At 44.9% G+C, this 22,803-nt stretch overlaps 1 protein-coding gene across 1 annotated transcript in view; it reads right to left on the bottom strand.

Moving 5' to 3' along the window:
• LOC115098199 (protein shortage in chiasmata 1 ortholog-like) overlaps positions 1-22,803 on the bottom strand; it is a 148,311-nt gene that overhangs the window by 15,484 nt on the left and 110,024 nt on the right. Inside the window, exons 5-6 of the mRNA XM_029614608.1 lie at positions 13,642-13,791; positions 11,985-12,969 (exon numbers count right to left, since the gene is read on the bottom strand). Coding sequence (XP_029470468.1) covers positions 11,985-12,969; positions 13,642-13,791 — 1,135 coding nt within the window. The remainder of the gene's footprint in view (positions 1-11,984; positions 12,970-13,641; positions 13,792-22,803) is intronic.

The following is a 22,803-nucleotide window of genomic DNA, read 5'->3' as shown; positions in this document are numbered from 1 at the left end:
CAAGCAGATTGTGATAAATTGCAGGAAGACCTTGTGAGACTGGAAAATTGGGCATCCAAATGGCAGATGAAATTTAATGTGGATAAGTGCAAGGTGATGCATATAGGGAAAAATAACCCATGCTATAATTACACAATGTTGGGTTCCATATTAGGTGCTATAACCCAAGAAAGAGATCTAGGTGTCATAGTGGATAACACATTGAAACCGTCGGTGCAGTGTGCTGCGGCAGTCAAAAAAGCAAACAGAATGTTGGGAATTATTAGAAAAGGAATGATGAATAAAACGGAAAATGTCATAATGCCTCTGTATCGCTCCATGGTGAGACCGCACCTTGAATACTGTGTACAATTCTGGTCGCCGCATCTCAAAAAAGATATAATTGCGATGGAGAAGGTACAGAGAAGGGCTACCAAAATGATAAGGGGAATGGAACAACTCCCCTATGAGGAAAGACTAAAGAGGTTAGGACTTTTCAGCTTGGAGAAGAGACGACTGAGGGGGGATATGATAGAGGTGTTTAAAATCATGAGAGGTCTAGAACGGGTAGATGTGAATCGGTTATTTACTCTTTCGGATAGTAGAAAGACTAGGGGGCACTCCATGAAGTTAGCATGGGGCACATTTAAAACTAATCGGAGAAAGTTCTTTTTTACTCAACGCACAATTAAACTCTGGAATTTGTTGCCAGAGAATGTGGTTCGTGCAGTTAGTATAGCTGTGTTTAAAAAAGGATTGGATAAGTTCTTGGAGGAGAAGTCCATTACCTGCTATTAAGTTCACTTAGAGAATAGCCACTGCCATTAGCAATGGTTACATGGAATAGACTTAGTTTTTGGGTACTTGCCAGGTTCTTATGGCCTGGATTGGCCACTGTTGGAAACAGGATGCTGGGCTTGATGGACCCTTGGTCTGACCCAGTATGGCATTTTCTTATGTTCTTATGTTCTTACGATCAGAGCCAAATATCAGTCTGTGGATAGTCAGGCAAGGCAGGTCAGTTACCAGTAGTCAGTTCATGGTAATCAGCCAAAGCAGGGGTCAAGCTCCAGATGGCAGTCAGGCATGGTCAAGTTCAGGCAGAGGTCAGTTCCAGGCAGCATACGGACGTGATAGTGGAGACGGGCAGAAGGTCAGAGGCAGGCAGCGGTCAACCTGGTCAAGGAAAGTCGAGGTCAGTACCGAGAAGACAGTCCAATGGTATTATCTGGGGAGACAAGGGACGCTGGAACAGAAGGATGCTGGAACAGAAGGATGCTGGAACAGAAGGACGCTGGAACAAGACTGGAACAAAGGCTAGAATGAGACTGGAACACAGACTGAACACAGAGGCAAACTAGAAACACTCATGGTGTCGACCCGATTGCCAAGGCAGGGCTCAGGGGAATGAGCCCTGCATTATATACAACCTGATGATGACATCATTGGGGAGCATCGGACCGGGTTTCCCACGCTACTGTCTTTATAAGGAGTGACGCTGGCCATGCGCGCACCTAGGGGCAGGGCTGAGAAGCAGGAAGACACGGATCCCCAGCAGGAGCTCCGCTGTGAGGTCTGGTCAGGCAAAGACGAGCAAGGAGGCTGGGGACGGCGCGAACAGACTGAGGCCACAGAGGAGATGAGCCCGGTGCTGGTGGATAGAGTAGCGAGGTGAGTGGGGCCGGCCACGCTGTGGAAGCGGCCGGGGAGCGCAACACCTTAGGGGTCATAGTCGCACAGAGAGGACATCCTCAGATGTTATGGTTGGTCCCCAGGCAAAGGACACATTTATCATAGGGATCCGTGAAAGACATAAACTCTTGTTGAATCCTCTGGTCTTCTTCTCTGGTAAGGGCATTGAACGAAAAATAAGTACAGTGAAATCAAATGACTATGTCAAAAAACCGTGACCAATGCCACTCAATGCACCAATGCTGGTGCACCATGTGACCACTGAAAAAGAAAAAAAATTCATTCAATAAGTCCAACAAACCTATCTGTTGCGCTACACTTGACGAGAGAACCAGGGATATCTCCAGTACAGGATGAGATCTGTGGCCTTGGGGTGAGACGGCCCTGACCCTCGACTGAACCTGCATGCTTCCTTGAGACCACCAATGCAATGGTGGTCTCTGAATGGTCCTCTGACCGTTCCAAGCCCTTTCGGACTGCCACTGGGAAATGGTGGGAAGCAGCAGCTCGGACAGATGACAAGGCGGTCGAAGACATGGCACAAGACGAAGACTTGGAAGGACGAAGACTCAGGCGTTGAGGAAGACGAAGACTTGGAAGGACGAAGATCAGATTCAGGTTCAGATTCAGACGAGAAGAGATAAGCTAAAACCAGGATAAAACTCAGGATGGTGAAGACTCTGGATAGAGCATTAACACCCACAGCCGGGGAGGAGGCTGCAGTGGCCAGAAGGACCCTCAGGCTATCCACTGGAGCACTGCCCGCCGGGGGCTAGGCGTAGGAGTCCAGAGCATCGGAGGACTATATACAAGAATCTTTACGCCCCACCGTTCCTTTCTTTCTCTCTCCCAGTTATCTTACCCCTGTTTTTTGTAACTGCTTCCCCTTGCACTAGTTTAGTTCTACTGTTCTATGCACCCCTTGTTACTATGTAAACCAGCATGATGTGACTTGCTCATGAATGCCGGTATATAAAAAAACTTAAATAATAATAATAATAATAAGAAGAAGGCCTCCAGGCGGAAATCCAGGACATCAGGATGAACTCCTCGGACAATCAACGAAGGGCAGCCAGGACAGACGAAACGGATGTCCCGAAGACTCCAGACCTAGGAGGTAACAGACAGGAACATGGAGATCCTTGGCTCCGACGATGGGGAAGAGCCACCAGCACCCTACACAACCCAGCGAGGGTGATCATGGATCACTGGGCCGCAGCACGCCCTACCAACCCAGCCGGGGCTGGTCACGGACCATGCTGGAAGGGATCCAACGAAACCTTGGACATCTGGACAAGACGGACATCAGACGAAGACTAGACCAAGGAACATCAGGAGTGGAACGGAACATCAGGATTGGAATGGAACATCAAAACTGGAACAGAACATTAGGACTGGAACAGAACATTAGCAGAGACCAGGAAAAACAATGACGAAGGATCCAACGAAGATATTGGAATGCCATGCAGGAGCAAGAGACGAGGGATCCTGGAGAAGCTACTCCTTGCGAAGGCAAGGCATGACTGAAGGTTGAGCCCTTAAGTAGGGCCGAAGCAGGAACACCCATGTGATGTCATCCGGGTGGAACCACTCTCTACTGGCCCTTTAAGGCTGGAGGAGAGGCACGGCCCCGTGCCTAAGGAAGGCAGGAGAGAAGACTGCAGGACCACGGACAACGGCTATGCTGAAGCAGCGAGAGGAGGAGCCGGATCAGGCCTCAACCAGGCCCGACGTAGGAGGCGGCTTCCTGCCGCACGATGGAGGTGGAGGAAAGGCGGTGACCTGCCGCTGAGGAGCAGGCCTCCAGGCCTGCAAGGGACCGGCATCCGCGGCGGCTCTCCATGCCGCAAAGATGAGGCCAAGGGCGGCTCCAGCCATGAGGGAGAGGCCCAGCGCGGTTCCTGCCACGCCAGCATGACAGCAGCCTCCGGACCACATGGGAAGGCCCCAGTGTGGCTCCTGCGCACACCACTGCAGCAGCATCGACAGTTCCGGCCACGGGAGGAATCGCAACACTATCCAGGTGATTACAGGACAAAATTACAACTGCCATCCTGCTAGTCCTTGGAGAATGGAATAATGATATTTGCCTGTTGGGGAAGTTGCTGGAGAAGAACTATATGATTTTGTGATCAGAACTGGCATAGGCAAAGGGATTTTCTATTTTGCAAAGTTTCTGTTTGCTTTGTTTGTTCAGTGCCAAAAGATGTGTCTAGGCTTCAAGAAGAGTTGGGTATTATCAAGTCTCCAGTGCCTTTTCTAGGCATTGTTGATAGCACTAGTTGGATATATGCACTGAAGAAAGATTCAGTCTTCGTACTGATCTCTTATCATGCACCGTAGAGGAATTTTTGTCATTTTTTGCACCGATTCCTGGCAGCACAACTCCAGTATCCCTCAGCGTCAAAAAGCACAATTTGTTAGGGATGTGTGGAAAAAATTTTTAATTTGATTTTTTTTGTTTTAGGATTTTTTCAGGATTTGCTTAGTTTAATATTTATTATAGTTTGGTTCATTTGCTGATCCAAAATAAACATTTTATTTAAAAATCCTCCAAAACAAAATGAAATTCCCCTTTCCCTCTTAACCCTCCCCACCTTCCTCCTTGTTCCCTTATCTCCTTACATGTTCTGAGGATCTCATCCAAGAATCAAAGGAGTCAGGCCAGCCAGCACCAAGTTGTTTTACAGTTATAAAGTAATATGGTCATAAAGCAATAACATGGCTTTTTTAAAATTCTTAGCAAATGATTCATACTATTTGCTAATAGTGCACAATATTTGCTGAAATGAAAAAACCCCAACAAATTTGTGGATTTTCAGATCCACTGGCGATTTGATTCATTTCAAATGAAAATGGACATTTTTGGTTCAAACTGGATATTTGTTTTAAACAAATGCACATTCCTATAATTTGTTACCCTCTTTACTCGAGGGGGAATGTTACCTCTGCTGAGACTGAGAAGACTTTGCCTTTTTAAATTTTGGCAAAGATTCTTTAGTTGAAAGTGGTTTTCTTTTTGGCCTTGAGGTAAAAGCCTGAGGAGATGCCAATAAGTATCAAAGCATATGGCTCCTTGGTTTGGGAGTTTTATGGTCAAACATAAAGGAAGTGTTGCTCTATTGTTCTTTTTCTGTGTTGTCCTTTTGATCTTCAAAACACTGCTATAATTTACTATATCTTTAGGTGTAGTGTCATCGTTAAATCTTTTATTGTTTTTCTGGGCATCTTGATAATAATATATTTATTTATGCTTAATAAGGTATGCATGGGAGGAGATTAGGGGAATTTAAAGGGGTTGAGAAGGGAAGGGTTACTTATGACTCTGTGTTTCTTCAGACCACTTGTATAAGTTAATAATTGTGTACTGGTATTTTAGTTATGTACGACTTCTTGGTCTTGTATTATGGTGTTGTTGCTTGTTTGCTTGAAAAAACTCAATAAATTTGCTACTTGAAAAAAAAAAAGCATATGGCTCCTCAACCTTCTGGCACTGGAGGGATTGCAAGCACATGCAGTCCACTTTGTCACTTTATGAGCAGGGCTCAGACACATGATACATTGATCATGTTGGTCTGTTAAGGACATTTTCTGTGTTCAGTGAGGACATCTCTGGAAGTCTGGTTTCTCTGACATTTTGAAGAAGACAAAGCTCGGTCAAACTCAATCTTTAAAACTACAAATTTTAACTCAACTCATGACTCATGACAGAATAATAATAATAAGAAAGTTAATAAGAAACAAGGAAAAATTTGAGTGGTGAGAGAGAGAAAAAAACAGTCTGAGGAAATGCACAGTGAGTGGCTGGGTGAGAAAGTCTGCGCATGCTCAGAAAGACCTTCTTGGTCTTTCTGAGAGAGCTTTTACTGTCTCAGTGCCATCAGGTGGCATCATCCACTTGTATGGCTGACTTTATCCTGCTTGTCCATGGAGAAATTGTCCCCATTATGTGTAGTGTCACTAGGACTGAAGATTTATGTTCAAAATACCTAATGTTAAATCTTGTGTATGTGAACTACTTTCTACTTTGTAATTTATTCCTACCTCTGACTGTATCACTTTGTGCAGACAATGCCATTTGTGACAGAATCATACAAGTAACTTACAGTTTAGCTTATGAAGCAAACCTCTATACAAAAAAGGATATTTGGGAAGCAAATCAATCACATCTCTAGCTGCCAACAGCAGATAAACCAGATGACACTGAGGTGGTGAAAACAACCCTAGACTCTGAGAGGCATCCCTGAAGGACTTCACCCCTGTCCACAGTGCAAGGACTTCAAACCAAGACTGCATGAGAGAGAGAGAAAAGGAATAGATAAGCATAAGAAATATGTGTTTCCATGCAAGGGCTACACTGTATCCTTTTGTGAAATGTAGAATAAATCTTACATACATTACTAGATAAACGAAGCCTGACCGACGTGCCGCAAATGCGCAGTAGAGACCAGCTCTACCGCGCATGTGCGGGCGAGCACGTCGCTCTGAGCAAGCGTCTGAAAGAAAACAATGGCGGCGTCCAGTGGCAGTGGCGGCGGCGGCGGTACCGGCAGCGGGCGGCGACGGCGGTAGCGAGCGGCGACGGCGGTAGCGAGCGGCGGCGGTACCAGCAGCGGGCGGCGACGGCGGTAGCGACGGCGGTAGCGAGCGGCGGCGACGGCGGTAGCGGCCAGTAGCGAGGGAGGGAGAAGAGAGAGAGAGGGAGGGACGGACTGAGTGGGAGGGAGGGACGGAGAGAGAGAGTGGGAGGGAGTGACTGAGTGGGAGGGAGGGAGTGAGGGGGGGGAGGGAGTGGGACTGAGTGAGAGGGAGAGGGGGGACTGAGGGAGGGAGTGGGACTGAGGGAGAGTGAGTGGGACTGAGTGAGTGAGAGGGAGGGAGAGAGGGGGGAGGGAGTGACTGAGTGAGAGGGAGGGACTGAGTGGGAGGGAGGGATTGAGTGAGGGGGTGGGACTGAGGGAGAGAGAGGGTGGGAGGGAGTGGGACTGAGGGAGGGGACAGAGGGAGTGGGGACAGAGTGAGTGGGACTGAGTGAGAGAGAGGGGGGAGGGAGTGAGTGAGACTGAGTGGGAGGGAGGGACTGAGTGAGAGGAGAGGGAGAGAGGAGAGGGAGGGTGGGGAGGAGTGGGGTGAGGGAGGTAGGAGGTGGTGAAGAGTGAGGGGAGAGAGAAAGAGGGGGAGGTGAGAGACAGAGGGATGTAGCCCGTTTTAACGGGCTTAACGGCTTGTTATATATAAAGTATGAGTGCATGTGTTGGGTGAATGGGCTGCTGTGTGCAAATAGTGTTTTCAGGAGAGAGAGAGAGACAGACAGACAGACAGACAGACTACCTGCTTAGCTATAAGGCCCTCATACTAGGTAGGTATTTATACCTCTATAGGAGGCCCACCTAGCTACTCGAGGTGACGTTTAGGTATTAGTGTAGGGGTTAGGGGCCACTTTGACATGCAGAGTGCAACATACGAACAGAACAGTGCACTCTTGTGAAGATTTGATGACCTTCAGAGAGGGGAACTCACCCAAAGATGAGATTTGTGCAATGTTCTTTCAACCTAGCTTGATGGACTAATGATGGACTAAGTAGCTAGTCTCTCTCTCTCTCTCCCACCCCCCCTCCCCAGTGGTTGTAGGAATTGCAACAATTGTGGTACTTATTGCAAAGTGCGAAAATGTTATCGCAATCTGTGGTAATACCTATGTGAAGTGCTAAGATAGTGCTGTTTATCACAAAGTGCACTATTACCATAAAACATGCCCCTTTTCCTATCGCATGTGATATTTAATGCATTTTGATAAATCCAGGCCTTAGTTTGCAAGGAACAGGTGGATTGTGTATGCTTACCTATTCAAAGAAATAGAAGAACTAATGGTAATTATTATATTTTACTCTTTTCTACATATTTGCTCCAATAATTTTTGGACTGACCTTTAACTACCACAGTAAGTGCAAGTACTTTGGAACCCAAACTCAGTATGTGAAATGGATTGTTTTATCTACTCCAAGGTCCATATTGAGTAATCCAGTGAACAGAAAAGCTGTCCATGTAAGATAACCAAGGTAACTTTACTCAGATATTCAGCAGAACATATTCAGATAAGTGTTCTGCTAAATATATCTAGATAACTGTAGGACAGATTTTTTTTTTTTACCAGATTTACCAGACTATTTTTGGGTCAGAGTCTCTGGTTTCCTGCAGCAGAATTTTCAGATTCTGCAGCAAGAATTGGCAAATTCTGTGGCAGATTTTTCAAAATTCTTTGGCAATTATATTGCTAATTTGCATAATTATACATATATTTTCAATTTAAATAATATATATTATTTATTTTATAAAAATAAAGCTGTTTTTTGACATTTCTTTGTCCAGTTAATCCATTTGTTTTTTTTGTTGGAGGAAAAAGGGATTTTAGTAATTGGGGCTTGGAAGAAAAGGAAGAGATCTGGGAAGGGGAAGAGAGGAGATTGCAGAAGAGGGATATGAAGAAGGTAGGAGGAGGAAGAGATAAGGGATGGAGGAGAGAATGGGGAATTCATGCAGGATATTTCTTTCAAAATATTTTTATTCTGCTTATACTAATAAATCATGCTAAGTGGATTACAATAAAAATAAAATTATAAGAGACTAATATAATTAATTGCCCAAAGAGTTGCAGGCAGAGAGTTCCATAATTTAGGACCCCTCACTGAAAATGATATAGCTCATGTTCCTGCAATCATGCTACCTTTACTGTAGGGATTACTAATACATTTTTATCAGCTGATTGAATGTATGGCTGGCAATGTAGGAAGAAAGGAGGGGGAGATAAGAAGGGCAGGAGTGGGATGGGGGAGGAAGGATCAGGGATGGGAAGTGAGAAACAAGAGAGCATTGGGATGGGGTGGAAGACTGGAATGAGGAAGAGAAGGAGGAAAGAGGGAGGACTAGAGATGGAAGCTGCAGTCCCTCCAGTCACACCTCCATCCCCTCTTTCCCTTATCTCCCCTTTCAAAGTTCTTCGCTCTCCCTCTTTCACTTCCTTCCCCACCCGATCTCCTCACTCATCCTGGTTCCCTCCCCCTCACAAACCCTGGTTCATTTCCTACCTCCACGAACCCCTCACAAACCTGCTTTATTCTCTTCCCCTGCAATTCCCAGTCACTCCTTTCCTTCCTTGCTCCCTTTCTCAGTTTGCTCTGACCCTCCCTTTCCTCCCTCAAACCTTGATTCATTCCCTTCCTCCTCAGTTCACTCTGTCCCTCCCTCCCTTGCAATCTTCAGTTAACTGCTTTCTCTCCACTCCCTATCTCCAGTTTATTCCATCTCTTCCCCCATCGCCAATGCACTCTGTGCCACCTTTCCTTCACCCATCTTCAGTTCACTGTGTCCCTCCATCCCTTCCATCTATCCAGAGTTCACTCTGACCCTCCCTCCTTCCTGAGCCCCGGTAGGTTCAGTTCCTTCCCCCTCTACCTACTATGATTGCTGAGTCACTCCATTAATACCCCCCTATGTGATCGCTGAGTGATTATCTCTGTGCCCCTCTGGATCTTCTCGCTCACCCACAGGTCGATACTGTAACGTGCGGTTGAAGATTTCCCGTCTGTAACGTGCTGGGAGCGCACAATTCGGACGCGTAAGGCGATCCAGCGATACAGTATCCAGTTTCACGCGTCCTTAGCGCTTCTTAAAACAGACGCATAACCCTTTCCGCACGCAGCATGTATATGATATGTAAATGAACGAATTAGCTGTATAATGAAGGAATTAGCTATTCCCCTCCGATACTGTGACACGCGCTCAGATTATCTCCTATGTAACCCGCTATTTTGCCGCGTCCTTAACCTGTTAGTTTACCGCCTACCCTCTACTTGGTGTTAGTGTGGTGTTAGTGTTGTGTTCGAAAATTAAAACGGGAATAAAGTGTAAAAATGGGGGCGATTTCAGCGCTCAAGGCCCCGTCTGGTCTCCGGTGCAGCCCCAGTCCTGTCCCCTCCTCCCGAAGCAAAAAAAAAACAACCCGAAAAAGTAGCAAGGCTCGGGCCTGCTACGGTAGTCCCTTCTCCTCTCCTCCCGATTTCGGCGCTCAAGGCGGCCGGGTGGGCGTGCATTCATCCAGGCAGAGGGAGCTGGCCGCTTTCGCCGCCGGCTCCCTCTGCCTGGATGAATGCACGGCCCCCGCCGGCAGTGAATGAATGCCCGTGCGATTTCGGCGCTCAAGGCAGTCACATGACGTGACGTCACGCCTTGAGTGCCGAAATCGCACGGGCATTCATTCACTGCCGGCGGGGGCCGTGCATTCATCCAGGCAGAGGGAGCCGGAGGCTGCTTTCGCCGCCGGCTCCCTCTGCCTGGATGAATGCACGCCCACCCGGCCGCCTTGAGCGCCGAAATCGGGAGGAGAGGAGAAGGGAGAAGGGACTACCGTAGCAGGCCCGAGCCTTGCTACTTTTTCGGTTTTTTTTTTTTTTTTGCTTCGGGAGGAGGAGACAGGACTGGGGCTGCACCGGAGACCAGACGGGGCCAGGGCAGGTGAGCGGGGGCTGGGGGAAAGTTTGCCGAGCATCGGGGAGCATAACTGTCCACTTCCTGGTACCTGTCATTTCAAATGTCATTTGAAATGACAGATACCAGCGCGGCCGTGAAGCGTTAGGCCTGCGAACCCAGGATACTGTATAGGCGCTCTTTACAGTAAAATGGGTTGCGCGGGCCTAACGCTTGCCTAAGGCTTCGCAGCCGCGGCATGCATTTGCATGCAATTAGAAGAGAGTATCGAGCGGTAGGTGAAGAGAACTGTGCGTGCGGGGAACGAGGGTGCGCCTGACACTGCCGCACTGTTTCTACCGCGGCCTTAGAGTATCGATCTGCCAGTCATTAAGCTAACAAGAGGAGGAGATAGGCAGCCTTACAGCATTCTGGCACTTACTACTTCTCCTTCCCTGCCAGGCCTCAGTCTCATGTTGCTATGCAGGGGCCTAGCAGGGGAGGAGAATAAAGAGGTGCCGGAATGCTGCAAGGCTGCCCGTCTCCTCCTCCTCTTAAGCGGATGAATGAGGGAATCTGGGAGGAGGGAGGAGTGGATGCAGAGGGGAAAGTTGAGCTTCACACTGCCACCAAAGATTTTCTTCTGGTGTAGGTGGGTGGGAAAGAAGCAATGCATTTGTTGAGAAGGGCCCTGGTTTCCCATGGCAATTTAGCCAGGCTTGGCAAATCCACATCAAGGGCCTAATTTTGTGGCCCTTACTGCAACATTGCGGAAGACCAGGTGCCCTGCTATGGATCACATTGAAACCACACTGCATGAACGTCCCCAGCACTGCCTCTTTATAGCTGGGTAAATTTTGTGCAGATATTGAGTTGCCCAGGCAAAATTAGTCAGGGAACAGGAGGAAGTATTCAAATCTCAGGTTTTGTCCAGGTAACTTCAAAAGTTACACAGACATACCCTTAGAATATTGACCTTCCTAGGTTCCTTTCTGCTAAGGGTCTAATTCCCCATCTTGACTTATGCCCTGATTCCCCCAATATTAGGAAGGGGGCGATTACATATATCATGTCTTTTGAAACCTCTGTGATTTAGCACATTGTCTAAATTTACTGTCCTATTAAAAAGAATAATAAAGCTTGTAAACATCATGTGGTGCTAAAATGTAATACTCTTAACAAAATAGAATACCAATTTCAAAATGTTACAATGTCTTCAATATAGAGCCTTGATGTAATAAATGCGTGCATGTTTTTGAAAGTTTAAATGCCGCTGATTGCTGCATACTCAGAACTGTAAAAGAATTGGATCTTCCATGCATTCTGACTTGAACTATTTTTCATCAAGGGAAGATTTTCTTGAAAATTGATAACATTTTTAAAATTATTTTATAAAATTGCACTTCTTCCAAATAAGTAAATATAGATTGTAAAAAGATACTCAGGGCCTAGATTGTAATGCAGTTACCCTACATATTTGTGAATTCTAAGGGACTTAACCTCATCCATAAAAACGTGCTTATAGTAGGTATGCATAATTTAGGTCTGCACTTATATGGACTCCTTATCCACATTTTTACAGTCATGTACACTGTTCCATGCTTCATTGTTAAAACATTACTAATTATTATTACTAATTACTTAAATATCATTTATCTTATTTTAAAATCATTTTTCCTATTTTGCAAATGTAAAAGTTCAAAAATCAAGAAGTATTATAATTTAAAAAAAACTTTGATAATGAAACAGAACAATAGATACTGGCCCATGAATATCCCTAACTACGGATTCCTTGTTTTAACTGATTTAGTATATAAATTTCTCAAGGTTGAACAATATTTATACTTTACCTGTTTTGGTTTCATTTCCTTTTAGGACTGATGAAGAAACATCATGTCTTTTTCTTTCAAAAATGTCTCCAGTTGTATGGTGCAAAGTCAGACTATTATATCCATCCATACTGGCATTTGTAGCAAAATGAAAAGGCACATGTTCAAATACATCTGATCTTTGTACTGATGGGTATTCATCCCAAAATGCTTCTTCCATAGTTACTGGGGTAACATATGGTATGTTTTCAAACCCATCAGGAAAGCTCTTAGTATTTATCTGAAATGGCAATTCATGGATGGAAGAAAAGTCTTTTTCATAGATGGGGTACTCCTTGTTGATATAGGTTGACCCAGGACACACTTGCATTTGGGTAAGTAGTGGAAGGTTCTTAGTTTTGTTTATGATCTGATAGGCTGGATCTCCCAAATTCTCTAGTCTAAAGACTGGGGGACTTTTCTCCTGATCTACCCTCACTTTATCAGTTTGCATTCCATTTTGCTGGTGACTTGTGAGTTCAAAAGCAACAGATGATTTACCTCTGTGAACATACTTTAGGGGCGACACATGGCTTTTTCCCAAAGAAAAGCAGTCTGATCCTAGATCATTTTGGACTGGAATACTACATTCCCTTATTCTTTCCAGATTACTTTGAAACAAAATGCTCTGACTATGTGGCTCATTTTCTGGTGCTTCATAGCAACTGACCTGGCCATGGTAAGGCAGCACTAAAGCATGCTGCGTTTCACCTAATCCAAACTGGGAAAAGGATGCTTTTCTGACATATGATAAGGGTGGATCTGTGCTGTAATGCACCTTGTCAAACACATCAGAACATTGATAACGTAGATTCTTTTCATGAGCATCAGAACTCCTAAGGACTGAAGCTTGGTGGAAGCGAGGACTGCAGTAGATTGTGTTGCTATATGATGATGGTACTGTTTGAGACTCTTCTGGAGAGGTTGATGAATTGAGTTGGTGCAAAGATGTGGTATCACTAAAATGCTAAAATGAAAGAAATAAAATTAGGTAAAAGAGTTTGCCATTAATTACCTCCTCACTATGAATTTCAAATCTGTAAGGCAGAGAAAGCATGGTTGCTTTGGGCACCTGGCACACAATAACAGGTACATATATAATTATAACTATCTGCTATTTTAAATACTGTAGGACACAATGTACTGGATGAAAAAGGTTTTCTGTATTTAATTTAATTGATGGACTACATTTTTGTTACCAGTACTATGTTTTTTCACTTTAAAGCAAATAGGCATCCTTAGTTACAGAGTAATCTGAATTTCTGAGTGCCAATGTATTGTATAACAGCATCGAAATATAGAATAAATCTAATGAAAACAAATATAAATTACAAGTGATTTTGTCTTGTGGTTAATCTGTTGCTCTTGAGTGAGTCCCAAATGGAACAATTTGGAAACTACATTAGTAAAATGCACTAATTCAAGATATTTGTTTTTCTTTGGAAGCTTATGGGAAGATTCCATAGTAAAGATTAGAAAACTCTGTGACATAATTTTCAAAAGTATGTGGTTATTTTGCATGATATCTCATCTGATTTGCACAGAAAAGAAAACAAATTTGGATGTATGCATAATGAAAAATTGTTTCAGATGGACGTTAATGAGTTGATGTGTCATTTATTTTTTAAATAGGCCTAACCTTCAAAACTTTTTCTGGCACTTCAGGCAGAAGTTCATGTAGCTCATCAAAAGTTGCCAACAGCAGCCACTTCAGTGAATTCCCTTTATGTAGCATAAGCTGAGCCACTAAGGGATTCATACATGGAAAAGCAAGCAAACACTTTTCGGCCTGTTAAGAAAAAAAGAAAACAAAGTTACTTGATCAGTGAGGAAAACTAATTTACAAAACAGAAAGAATTATGGATAATTAAAAAAAATACTTTTTATTCAGCAGAAAACGCAATACAGTTTAATAAATTACATAATCAATGAACAACATTACAAAACAAGACATAGGACAAATGCAGTTGTACTGAAACCATTTTAAAGCCTACCTTTTTGAACTGACACATTGAGCAAAACATAATATTTTGCATTACTTTTAGCATTAACTTATATTTTAAAAGCAACAAAGTATGTGCGTATGTTCATAAGCAACAGCATGCACATAAAAAAGGGGCCTGTTAGGGATGTGCTCTGGGTATGACTATACATACACATGTAATGACTTATTTTAAAAGCGATACATGTGCCTATGCTCCTGCATATACATACGTAGATTTGCTACAACTTTGTTACGCACACTGCCGCGATAGAAACTCTTGAATAGCGACTTGGGTGTTCACAGGGCTGCCTTCTCCTGCCACGTGGAAGCAGAAACTGCCCAGTGAGTGGGAGGGAGTATACTGGGTACAGATTGGGACCAACTGAGGGATACTGGAAAAACATTGCTTGTACATTGTGGGAACATGGACAGACAGGGTCAAATGGGGGAATGCAGTGAGAGTACCAGGGATAGACAGGGGCAATCTGGTTGCTACATGCAACCTTATGCATTTGACTGGAGATTAGAGGAACATATTGGAGGAAACAGAGACAAAGAAAACCATAAGTGGGGGTTTGGTGGGAGAGTTTATGGAACTTACTGGGGGGTGTAAGAAAGTGTGTGAGACTTTCTTTTCAATATGACCCTAATCACTCAGGTCAATAATGTTGAGGAAGGGCAGAGAGCTGAGAAGGAGGTAGTCCACACATAGGGTCTACAGGACAAGGACACAGTTTTTAGATCTGTCAGAAGAGCAAGTCTTAAGTATTAAGATGCCTTGAAAGACCCTGGAGCAATAATCCATCCTTTGAATGAAAAAATGCTTTCTTTACTCATCTGAAAAAATATAAAAAACAAATTGACCATGCAAAACAACATATTACGCTAATAAAATACAGATGGCCAATGGCAATCCCAAGATTTTGTTTAATATTGTGAAATCTCTAACCACTCAAAGGGTTGAATCATCTAATCATATCACTAATGCCTTCTATGACAATATGGCACACTACTTTCAAGATAAGATATCTAAAATTTTCTCAGAATTCTCTCATTTACCCATCCCTAAACTCAATTTACCTCCGGCCACATGTTCTTGGTCTGTTTTTTTCTGATTCTGACTCCTCAACTATAGCCCAATACTCACAAAAATGAAAGTCTCAAACAGTGCCTTGTTAAGCTCGTTGGCCACGGAGCCCCATGACCAACTTCATTTACCCCCAAGGCGGAAACAAGCTCGGGCTCCCTGGCAGCAGCAGGGAGCTGCTGCCGACGCAATTTCCCCTTTTTGTGCGGCTCTGAGCTGCCAACCAACGCCAGCCCTGCCTCCTCTATGGCTGGTATGCCACCAACTTCCTCCAGCACAGGACTGCTCCCTAGGCATGCGCATGCGCCTCCTTCGGTCATTTAAAGGGCCCGCGGTGGGATAATGCTGTCGGCCCTCCCTGATGACGTCAGCCCTTCAGACTTATATAAGGCTGAACCCTACTTCCAGCCTTTGCTTTGGCAACAGGTCTTCTCGCTTTTTGTGAGCTACGGGTTGCTATTGAGTTCCTGAGTTCCTGGTCTCCTTCCTCGCTTTCTTAGATCTCCTTGGTTCTGACCCTGGACTGGATACTGATGAGATATGCTGCCTGCCTCGACCCCTGCCTGAAATCCGACCACAAGATATGTCGCCTGCCTCCATCCTCGTCTAGAGTCTGTCCTTGTACTCTGCTGCCTGACTTAGTGCTGTGCCTACTCTCCAACACCTATCCTTCTCCTGGACCTCCATCATCATCAGAGACCCCACGTAAGTCCAGCCAGCCCTGGCACCCGAGAGCTCAACCTAAGGGGAACATGGGGTGGTAGTGGTGAAGCTCCAGCAGGGTTTGTGCCTGTCTCCAGCCTCGCCTACCAATGGTGGGGGACCTGTGGAGCTCCTCCCCACTGGTAGTATCAACTCCCCCCATTGGTCCATGGGTCCACCAGCATAATACCCCTACAACCCCTGTCCAGGTCAATTACTAAAAGATTGTTGTGAACACATTTCTCCCTTCCTGGTGCAACTAGTTAACCTTTCACTCAACACTGGGACATTTCCGGATACCTTAAAACAAACCTCCTACTTCATATTCCCAAGAAAAAAACAGCTGACCCCACCGACATTACTAACGTCTGCCCAATTGCTTCATTAATCACTTTAGCTAAAATCATAGAATCTTCTGTTCTTCATCAATTAACTGAATATATCAATGACAATAACATTCTTCTCCTGAATCAACACGGTTTTCGGATAGGCCATAGTACTGAAACCCTGCTTCTTTCCTCCTTTGACTCTATTATCTGTGGATTCGATGCCAATATAGACTACATTATAGTTTTTTTTGATATCTCAGCTGCCTTCAACACTTTAAACCATGCCATCCTTCTCGCTAACCTACAATTTATAGGTATCAAAGACGTTGTCCTTCAATGATTCAAGTCTTTTTTATTCAATCGTCCTCAGCAAGTCAACCTTGGCTTGCATCATTCAGACTGGTACACCATCACATGTGGAGTCCACAGCGTTCCTCACTCTCTGCCATTCTATTCAATATCTACTTATTCCCACTCTGTCACATACTAGCAGGTCTAGGCATAGATTTCAAAATCTATGCTGACGACATACAATTCATGGTACCTTATACATCCTCTTGGCCCAACACACTCACTAATCAATCTGTATCTCAAAACCATTAACACCTGGCTGTCTCATAATTGTCTGAAATTGAATGCCGCAAAATCCAAAATTGTACATTTATCCACCTTTCCCCATTCCTCCTGTTGCCCTCCCTCTCATCTTACATTTGACAACTGTACCATTCGATTCGCAACTTAGGAGTCACTCTGGATTCAAATCTGTCTATGTCTGTTAACATTTCCTCAGTTGTAAAAACCTCATTTTACAAAATTCATCTTTTAAAAAGATTAAAACCTTTGCTGTATCCTGTTGATTTTCGAACTGTTTTGCAAGCTCTAATCCTGTCTGGATTAGATTACTGCAATTCATTATATTTAGGGCTTCCTGATACTATGCTTCATCCTCTACAATTAATTCAAAATACTGCTACCCGTGTCCTTGCCAATATTAAAATCAGAGACCACATTACTCCAAACCTCCTCTCTTTGCACAGACTCCCTGTATGGCAACATATTCACTATAAAATCTTAACTTTAATCCATGATTTAATTCATAAACCATCTTCTGTATGGCTTTGCTCCTCTCTGCATTTATACCAACCACTGCGTTACCTCTGCTCTGTAGAAAAAAACCTTCTTCAAGTTCCAACGATTAAGACTACAAGACTCGACATAACCATAAAGTGTGCTTTCTCAGTAGCAGGTCCCTCCCCTCTGGAAGTCTATTCTGAATACACTCAGGCTTTTGACAAACTCAAAGGAGTTTAAGAAGAAATTAAAAACCTATTTATGCACTGTTGCATTCGGCAAACTCCAGGTAGACTGACCCCCTCGCCTCTTATTTTCTTTCTCCTGTGTTCCTGAAGTTTTTAGTTCCTATGAACTTTCTGGTCTGACAGATTGTATGTTTTAATGTTTGTAATTATGTATGTTTACTTCTTGTAAACCGGTTAGACCTGTACATATTGTATAGGCAGCATATAAAAGATTTTAAATAAATAAATAAATAAGTCTAGCACAGGTTCAGGTTTACTAGGAAACTATATTGTATCTATGCCAGCAATTAAAGCAGAACCTATAATCTACCATCCAAAGGGGGCCATATCTTTCAGCACATATCAAGTTCATCATTGCCCTTGCCTTTTTTTGCAACCAGTGCCTTCCAAACTCCTTTTGAAGTCATGGCTGGAATCAGCCAGTCTGCCACCTCCATGTGCAATGATCAGGCTCTGGCTACCTTGCTAAGAAGAACATGCCAATATATATCCTTCACATGATAGATTTCTATCAAGTTACATGCTTTCCCTCACTCTTGGGGGCTATTGATTGCACATGCATCCTAATAAGGACACCAGGGGAGATGAGGCCACCTACCACAACCGCAAGGGCTTCCACTCCCTCAATATGCAAGTGGTATATGATGCTAAGGGCCTCATCCTGAAAGTCATCTCTAAGTTTCTTGGATCCATTCAGAATGCCTACAGCCTTTCGCAGTCAGGAATTCTTGCCGCTTCCAGGAAGACTGCATCACCAGGGGCTGGTTTTAGGTTGGAATACATCTATCGCTAACACCATATCCCAACTAACCTCTTCTGTGTGCTCTCTCATATCTAGGTGGCCTGCCTGACCAGGAGAACAGCTCTGAACCAGCCTAATGAAGTAATGATGTCTTGTCCAACCTAAAAGCCTATCTAAATGTTCACCTTTGGCTTCTCCCCTACAGGTGACAGAGGCTATCCAGTCAAAACTTGGCTCATGATCCCCGTGGCAACCCCACAGAGCACTATGGAGACACGATACAACAGGCCCACCAATAGAGATGTGAATCGTGTCCTCGATCGTCTTAACGATCGATTTCGGCTGGGAGGGGGAGGGAATCGTATCGTTGCCGTTTGGGTGTTTAAACTATCGTTAAAATCGTTAAAATCATGAGCCGGCACACTAAAACACCCTAAAACCCACCCCGACCCTTTAAATTAAATCCCCCACCCTCCCGAACCCCCCCAAAATGCCTTAAATTACCTGGGGGTCCAGCGGGGGTCCGGAACGGCCTCCTGAAATCAAATCGTGTTGTCTTCAGCCGGCGCCATTTTGCGCCGCCATTTTGCAAAATGGCGGCGCAAAATGGCGCCGGCCATAGACAACACGATTCGACTGCAGGAGGTCGTTCCGGACCCCCGCTGGACTTTTGGGAAGTCTTGTGGGGGTCAGGAGGCCCCCCCCAAGCTGGCCAAAAGTCCCTGGGGGTCCAGCGGGGGTCCGGGAGCGATCTCCTGCCGCGAATCGTTTGCAAAATGGCGGCGCAAAATGGCGCCGGCTGAAGACAACACGATTCGATTTCAGGAGGCCGCTCTGGACCCCCGCTGGACCCCCAGGTAATTTAAGGCATTTTGGGGGGGTTCGGGAGGGTGGGGGATTTAATTTAAAGGATCGGGGGTGGGTTTTAGGGTGTTTTAGAGTGCCGGTTTTCCCGCCCTCCCCCTTCCCCTCCCCCTTCCCCCGATTTACGATTTTTTAACGATAAATCGGGGGAATTGTTATTGTATCATGGCCCTAACGATTTTTGACGATTTAAAATATATCGGACGATATTTTAAATCGTCAAAAAACGATTCACATCCCTACCCACCAATAGACCACGGCAATCTTTGAAAGGACCTATGGCCTACTCAAAACACACTTCTGCAGTCTGGCAGATCTGAGGGATTTATTTATTTATAAAATCCTAATTTTCCACACTCATTACCAAACAAATTCTTCGAAGCGGATTGCAACAATAGTACATACAGTTTACAAATAAATCAAACTTTAAAACAGAAAAATAAAATATCACATAAAAGTTTCATTGAAAAGGTAAAATTTCAGCATGCCTCCTCTACAATCCATCTAAAGCTCTGAGATCTTTTTAGCCTGCTGTATGCTACATAACCTGGCCAAAACCTGATACATGTCTCCTCCAGACTTACTGGAAGAGAATCCAAAAAGAGGAACAAGAGGTGAGTCAGGAGGAATTGCAAGAGATACATTGCCTGAATCAAAGGCAGGCTATACAGGAAAGGAGCACTCTGATATAAAGATATTTTCGATGGTGAAGGTGAATTTTATTTTCAGTATGTAATATGTTAATTGCAATACAGAAAGAAACATAATGCTTCTTTGGTCCTCTTTTTTTTCTAGTATAGGAGAAGTGCAGAAGTCTTAATCTACTCAATATGTGAGCTCCTCAGCAGAGGAGTCCTTTCACTGCTGACAGTGCCCTCAGAGGGCACAGGACTTGGGAGCTCTAGCACTACATCTTGGCTGCAGGAAGTGATGCAGCAGACTGTATGGGTAACTGTAGTGGTGGTGGCGACATTACCAGATCTGTTAGCATGATGGGCAGATGAGGTGGAGCCAGACAATGGCAGAGCGATGGTACAGGAGGAGCTTTAGGCTGTGGAGGTGGCAGCCATCCACCTGGTGCTGGAAAAGATGATTGTGGCTGCATGCAGGGTCCCTTACAATAGAATTGAGCTGGTGGTGGTGGTGGTAGCTGAGGCTGCCAAGGTGGCATTCTTTCCAACATCTCTCTCCAGACAATTGTCTGGGCATTAATGGCCTTGCGAAGGCCCTGTATCACATGCTGGATTCCTTGCATCTCCATTATCAGAGCCTTTCCTTTCTCCTTGACAACAACTTGGAGGCCATGGATCTCAGGTCTGAGTGCTCCCACCTCTTCCAATACCCAAGCGTTAAGGTCTATGGCGCTCGACTTGGCTGGAGTGTGTGTGCTCCTCTTCAGGAGGGACTTGCTCCTCTGCAGATGAGCTGCTGTCCAGTTTCCCATGAGCCATTTCACCTGTAAGTGAAAGCGGATCGGTTGGCTGCTCTTACTGCTGCTACTGCTCTTCCTCTTTCTCCCTTCTATGACAGACTGTTGCTGCTGCTTAGCCTCTTGTCTCCTCCTCAGAACTGTCAGCCAGCTGCTATGTGATCTGGTGCGATCTGCTTTGGCCACTTAGTCCTAGCCACTCAGCATGCAGCCACTTTGCAACAGTTAAAGTTGTGCATGTTTTAGATTCACTTGATTGTACATGTTTTAGATTCACTTGACCGTCCTTTTTACAAACTGTATAGTTCCCCAATCCCTCATTTATCACCTCTGATACCCAAGAGAAAGTCTCAATAGTGTTCCTGTTCAATAGATATATTCCCTGGATTCACATGCTGCTGCTCAGCATGGCAAGCTACAGAGGGGACAAACTAACAGTATGAACTCTTGGAAAGGGTTCTTACTGGTCCAGATGTGGCAACCTGAAATCTCTGGTCTCTGATTCTAGCCACATGGTGGAATTGATGATGTCCCTATGAACTGTCCATTTAGGTGAGTCAGGAAGTGAGAGGAAAATGGGCTACAGTTGGTAATATGTCATCCAGATATGGAAGTAACAATATACAGACCATGTGCTAGACTAGAACATGTATTCCAAGCCATCAAGAATGTGCCAGGTATACCATTGGTGTTACTATAGTATCACGATAGATATAGCAAAGAGCTACACCTATTTTATAGCAGTTAATGGACTTCTCCTCCAAGAACTTATCCAAACCTTTTTTAAACCCAGCTACACTATGGGGTACATTTTCAAAAACAGCGCACGCGAGTACTTTTGTTCGCGCACCATGTGAGCAAAAGCACACTGGATTTTATAAGATACACACGTAGCCGCACGTATCTTATAAAATCCGGGGTCGGCGTGCGCAAGGGGGTGCACATTTTTGCAACCTGCGCGCGCCGAGCCTGGTGCGTGCTGCCTGTTCCCTCCAAGGCCGCTCCAAAATCGGAACGGCCTCCGAGGGAACTTTCCTTCCGCCTCCCCTCCCCTCACCTTCCCCTCCCTTCCCCCCAGCCCTATCTAACCTCCCCCCCACCTTTGTCAGCAGATTTATGCCTACCTGAGGCAGGTGTAAATCTGCGCGTGCCAGCGGGCTGCTGGCGCGCCATCACCCGATCCAGGGGCTGGTCCGGAGGCCTCGGCCACGCCCCCGGGCCGGCGCCACGCCCCCAGACCCACCCCAAACCGCCCCCTGACCCCAGACACGCCCCCGGATATGCCCCCTCCTACCCCTTGTACGAAGCCCCAGGACTTATGCGCATCCCGGGCTATGCGCGCGCTGGCGGCCTATGCAAAATAGGTGCGCCGGCGTGCGAGTGCCCTGCGAGCGTAAATCCGGCCGGATTTATGCACGGAGGGCTTTTAAAATCCGGCCCTAAATGCATTAACCACAACCTCTGGCAACAAATTCCAGAGCTTAATTGTGCATTGAGAGAAAAATAATTTTCTCTGATTAGTTTTAAATGTGCTACTTTAACTTCATGGAGTGCCCCCTAGTCCTTCTATTATCTGAAAGAGTAAATAACTGATTCGCATTTACCCATTCTAGACCTCTCATGATTTTAAAGACCTCTATCATATCCCCCCTCAGCCATCTCTTCTCCAAGCTGAAAAGCTCTAACCTCTTTAGTCTTTCCTCATAGGGGAGCTGTTCCATCCCATTTATCATTTTGGTTGCCCTTCTCTGTACCTTCTCCATCGCACCTATATCTTTTTTGAGAAATGGTGACTAGAATTATACACAGTACTCAAGGTGTGGTCTCACCATGGAGTGATACAGAGGCATTATGATATTTTTCGGTTTATTCACCATTCCTTTCCTAATAATTCCTAGCATTCTATTTGCTTTTTTGACTGCCGCAGCACACTGAACTGACGATTTCAATGTGTTATCCACTATAATGCCTAGATCTTGAATCCTGAAAAGGTTCTGAACTGAGCTATTTCTTCAAGGATTTTATCCAAACATGCAATGGGATTGTCAATAAAGAGCAACATATCATCTGCAATAAGACTTATTTTAATGATTTTTCCCCTAATTTGAATTCCTTGAAAGATTTCCATAGCTCGAAGCTTTATAGCCAAGGGTTTTAATTTAAGCACATATAACAAAGGAGATAGGGGCAACCTTGTCTGGTACCTCTAACAAGCTGAAATTGACATGACAAGACCCCATTAACCAATAATTGAGCCACAGGATTGGTAGAGAGAAACTGCAATCATCCCACAAACTTACTCTGAAATCCATATTGTTGCAACACCCACCACATATACTGCCACT

This window comes from Rhinatrema bivittatum, chromosome 1 (genome assembly GCF_901001135.1).
Source record: "Rhinatrema bivittatum chromosome 1, aRhiBiv1.1, whole genome shotgun sequence".
Classification (NCBI taxonomy): domain Eukaryota; kingdom Metazoa; phylum Chordata; class Amphibia; order Gymnophiona; family Rhinatrematidae; genus Rhinatrema; species Rhinatrema bivittatum.
This window is presented reverse-complemented; position numbering and strand designations above follow the sequence as displayed.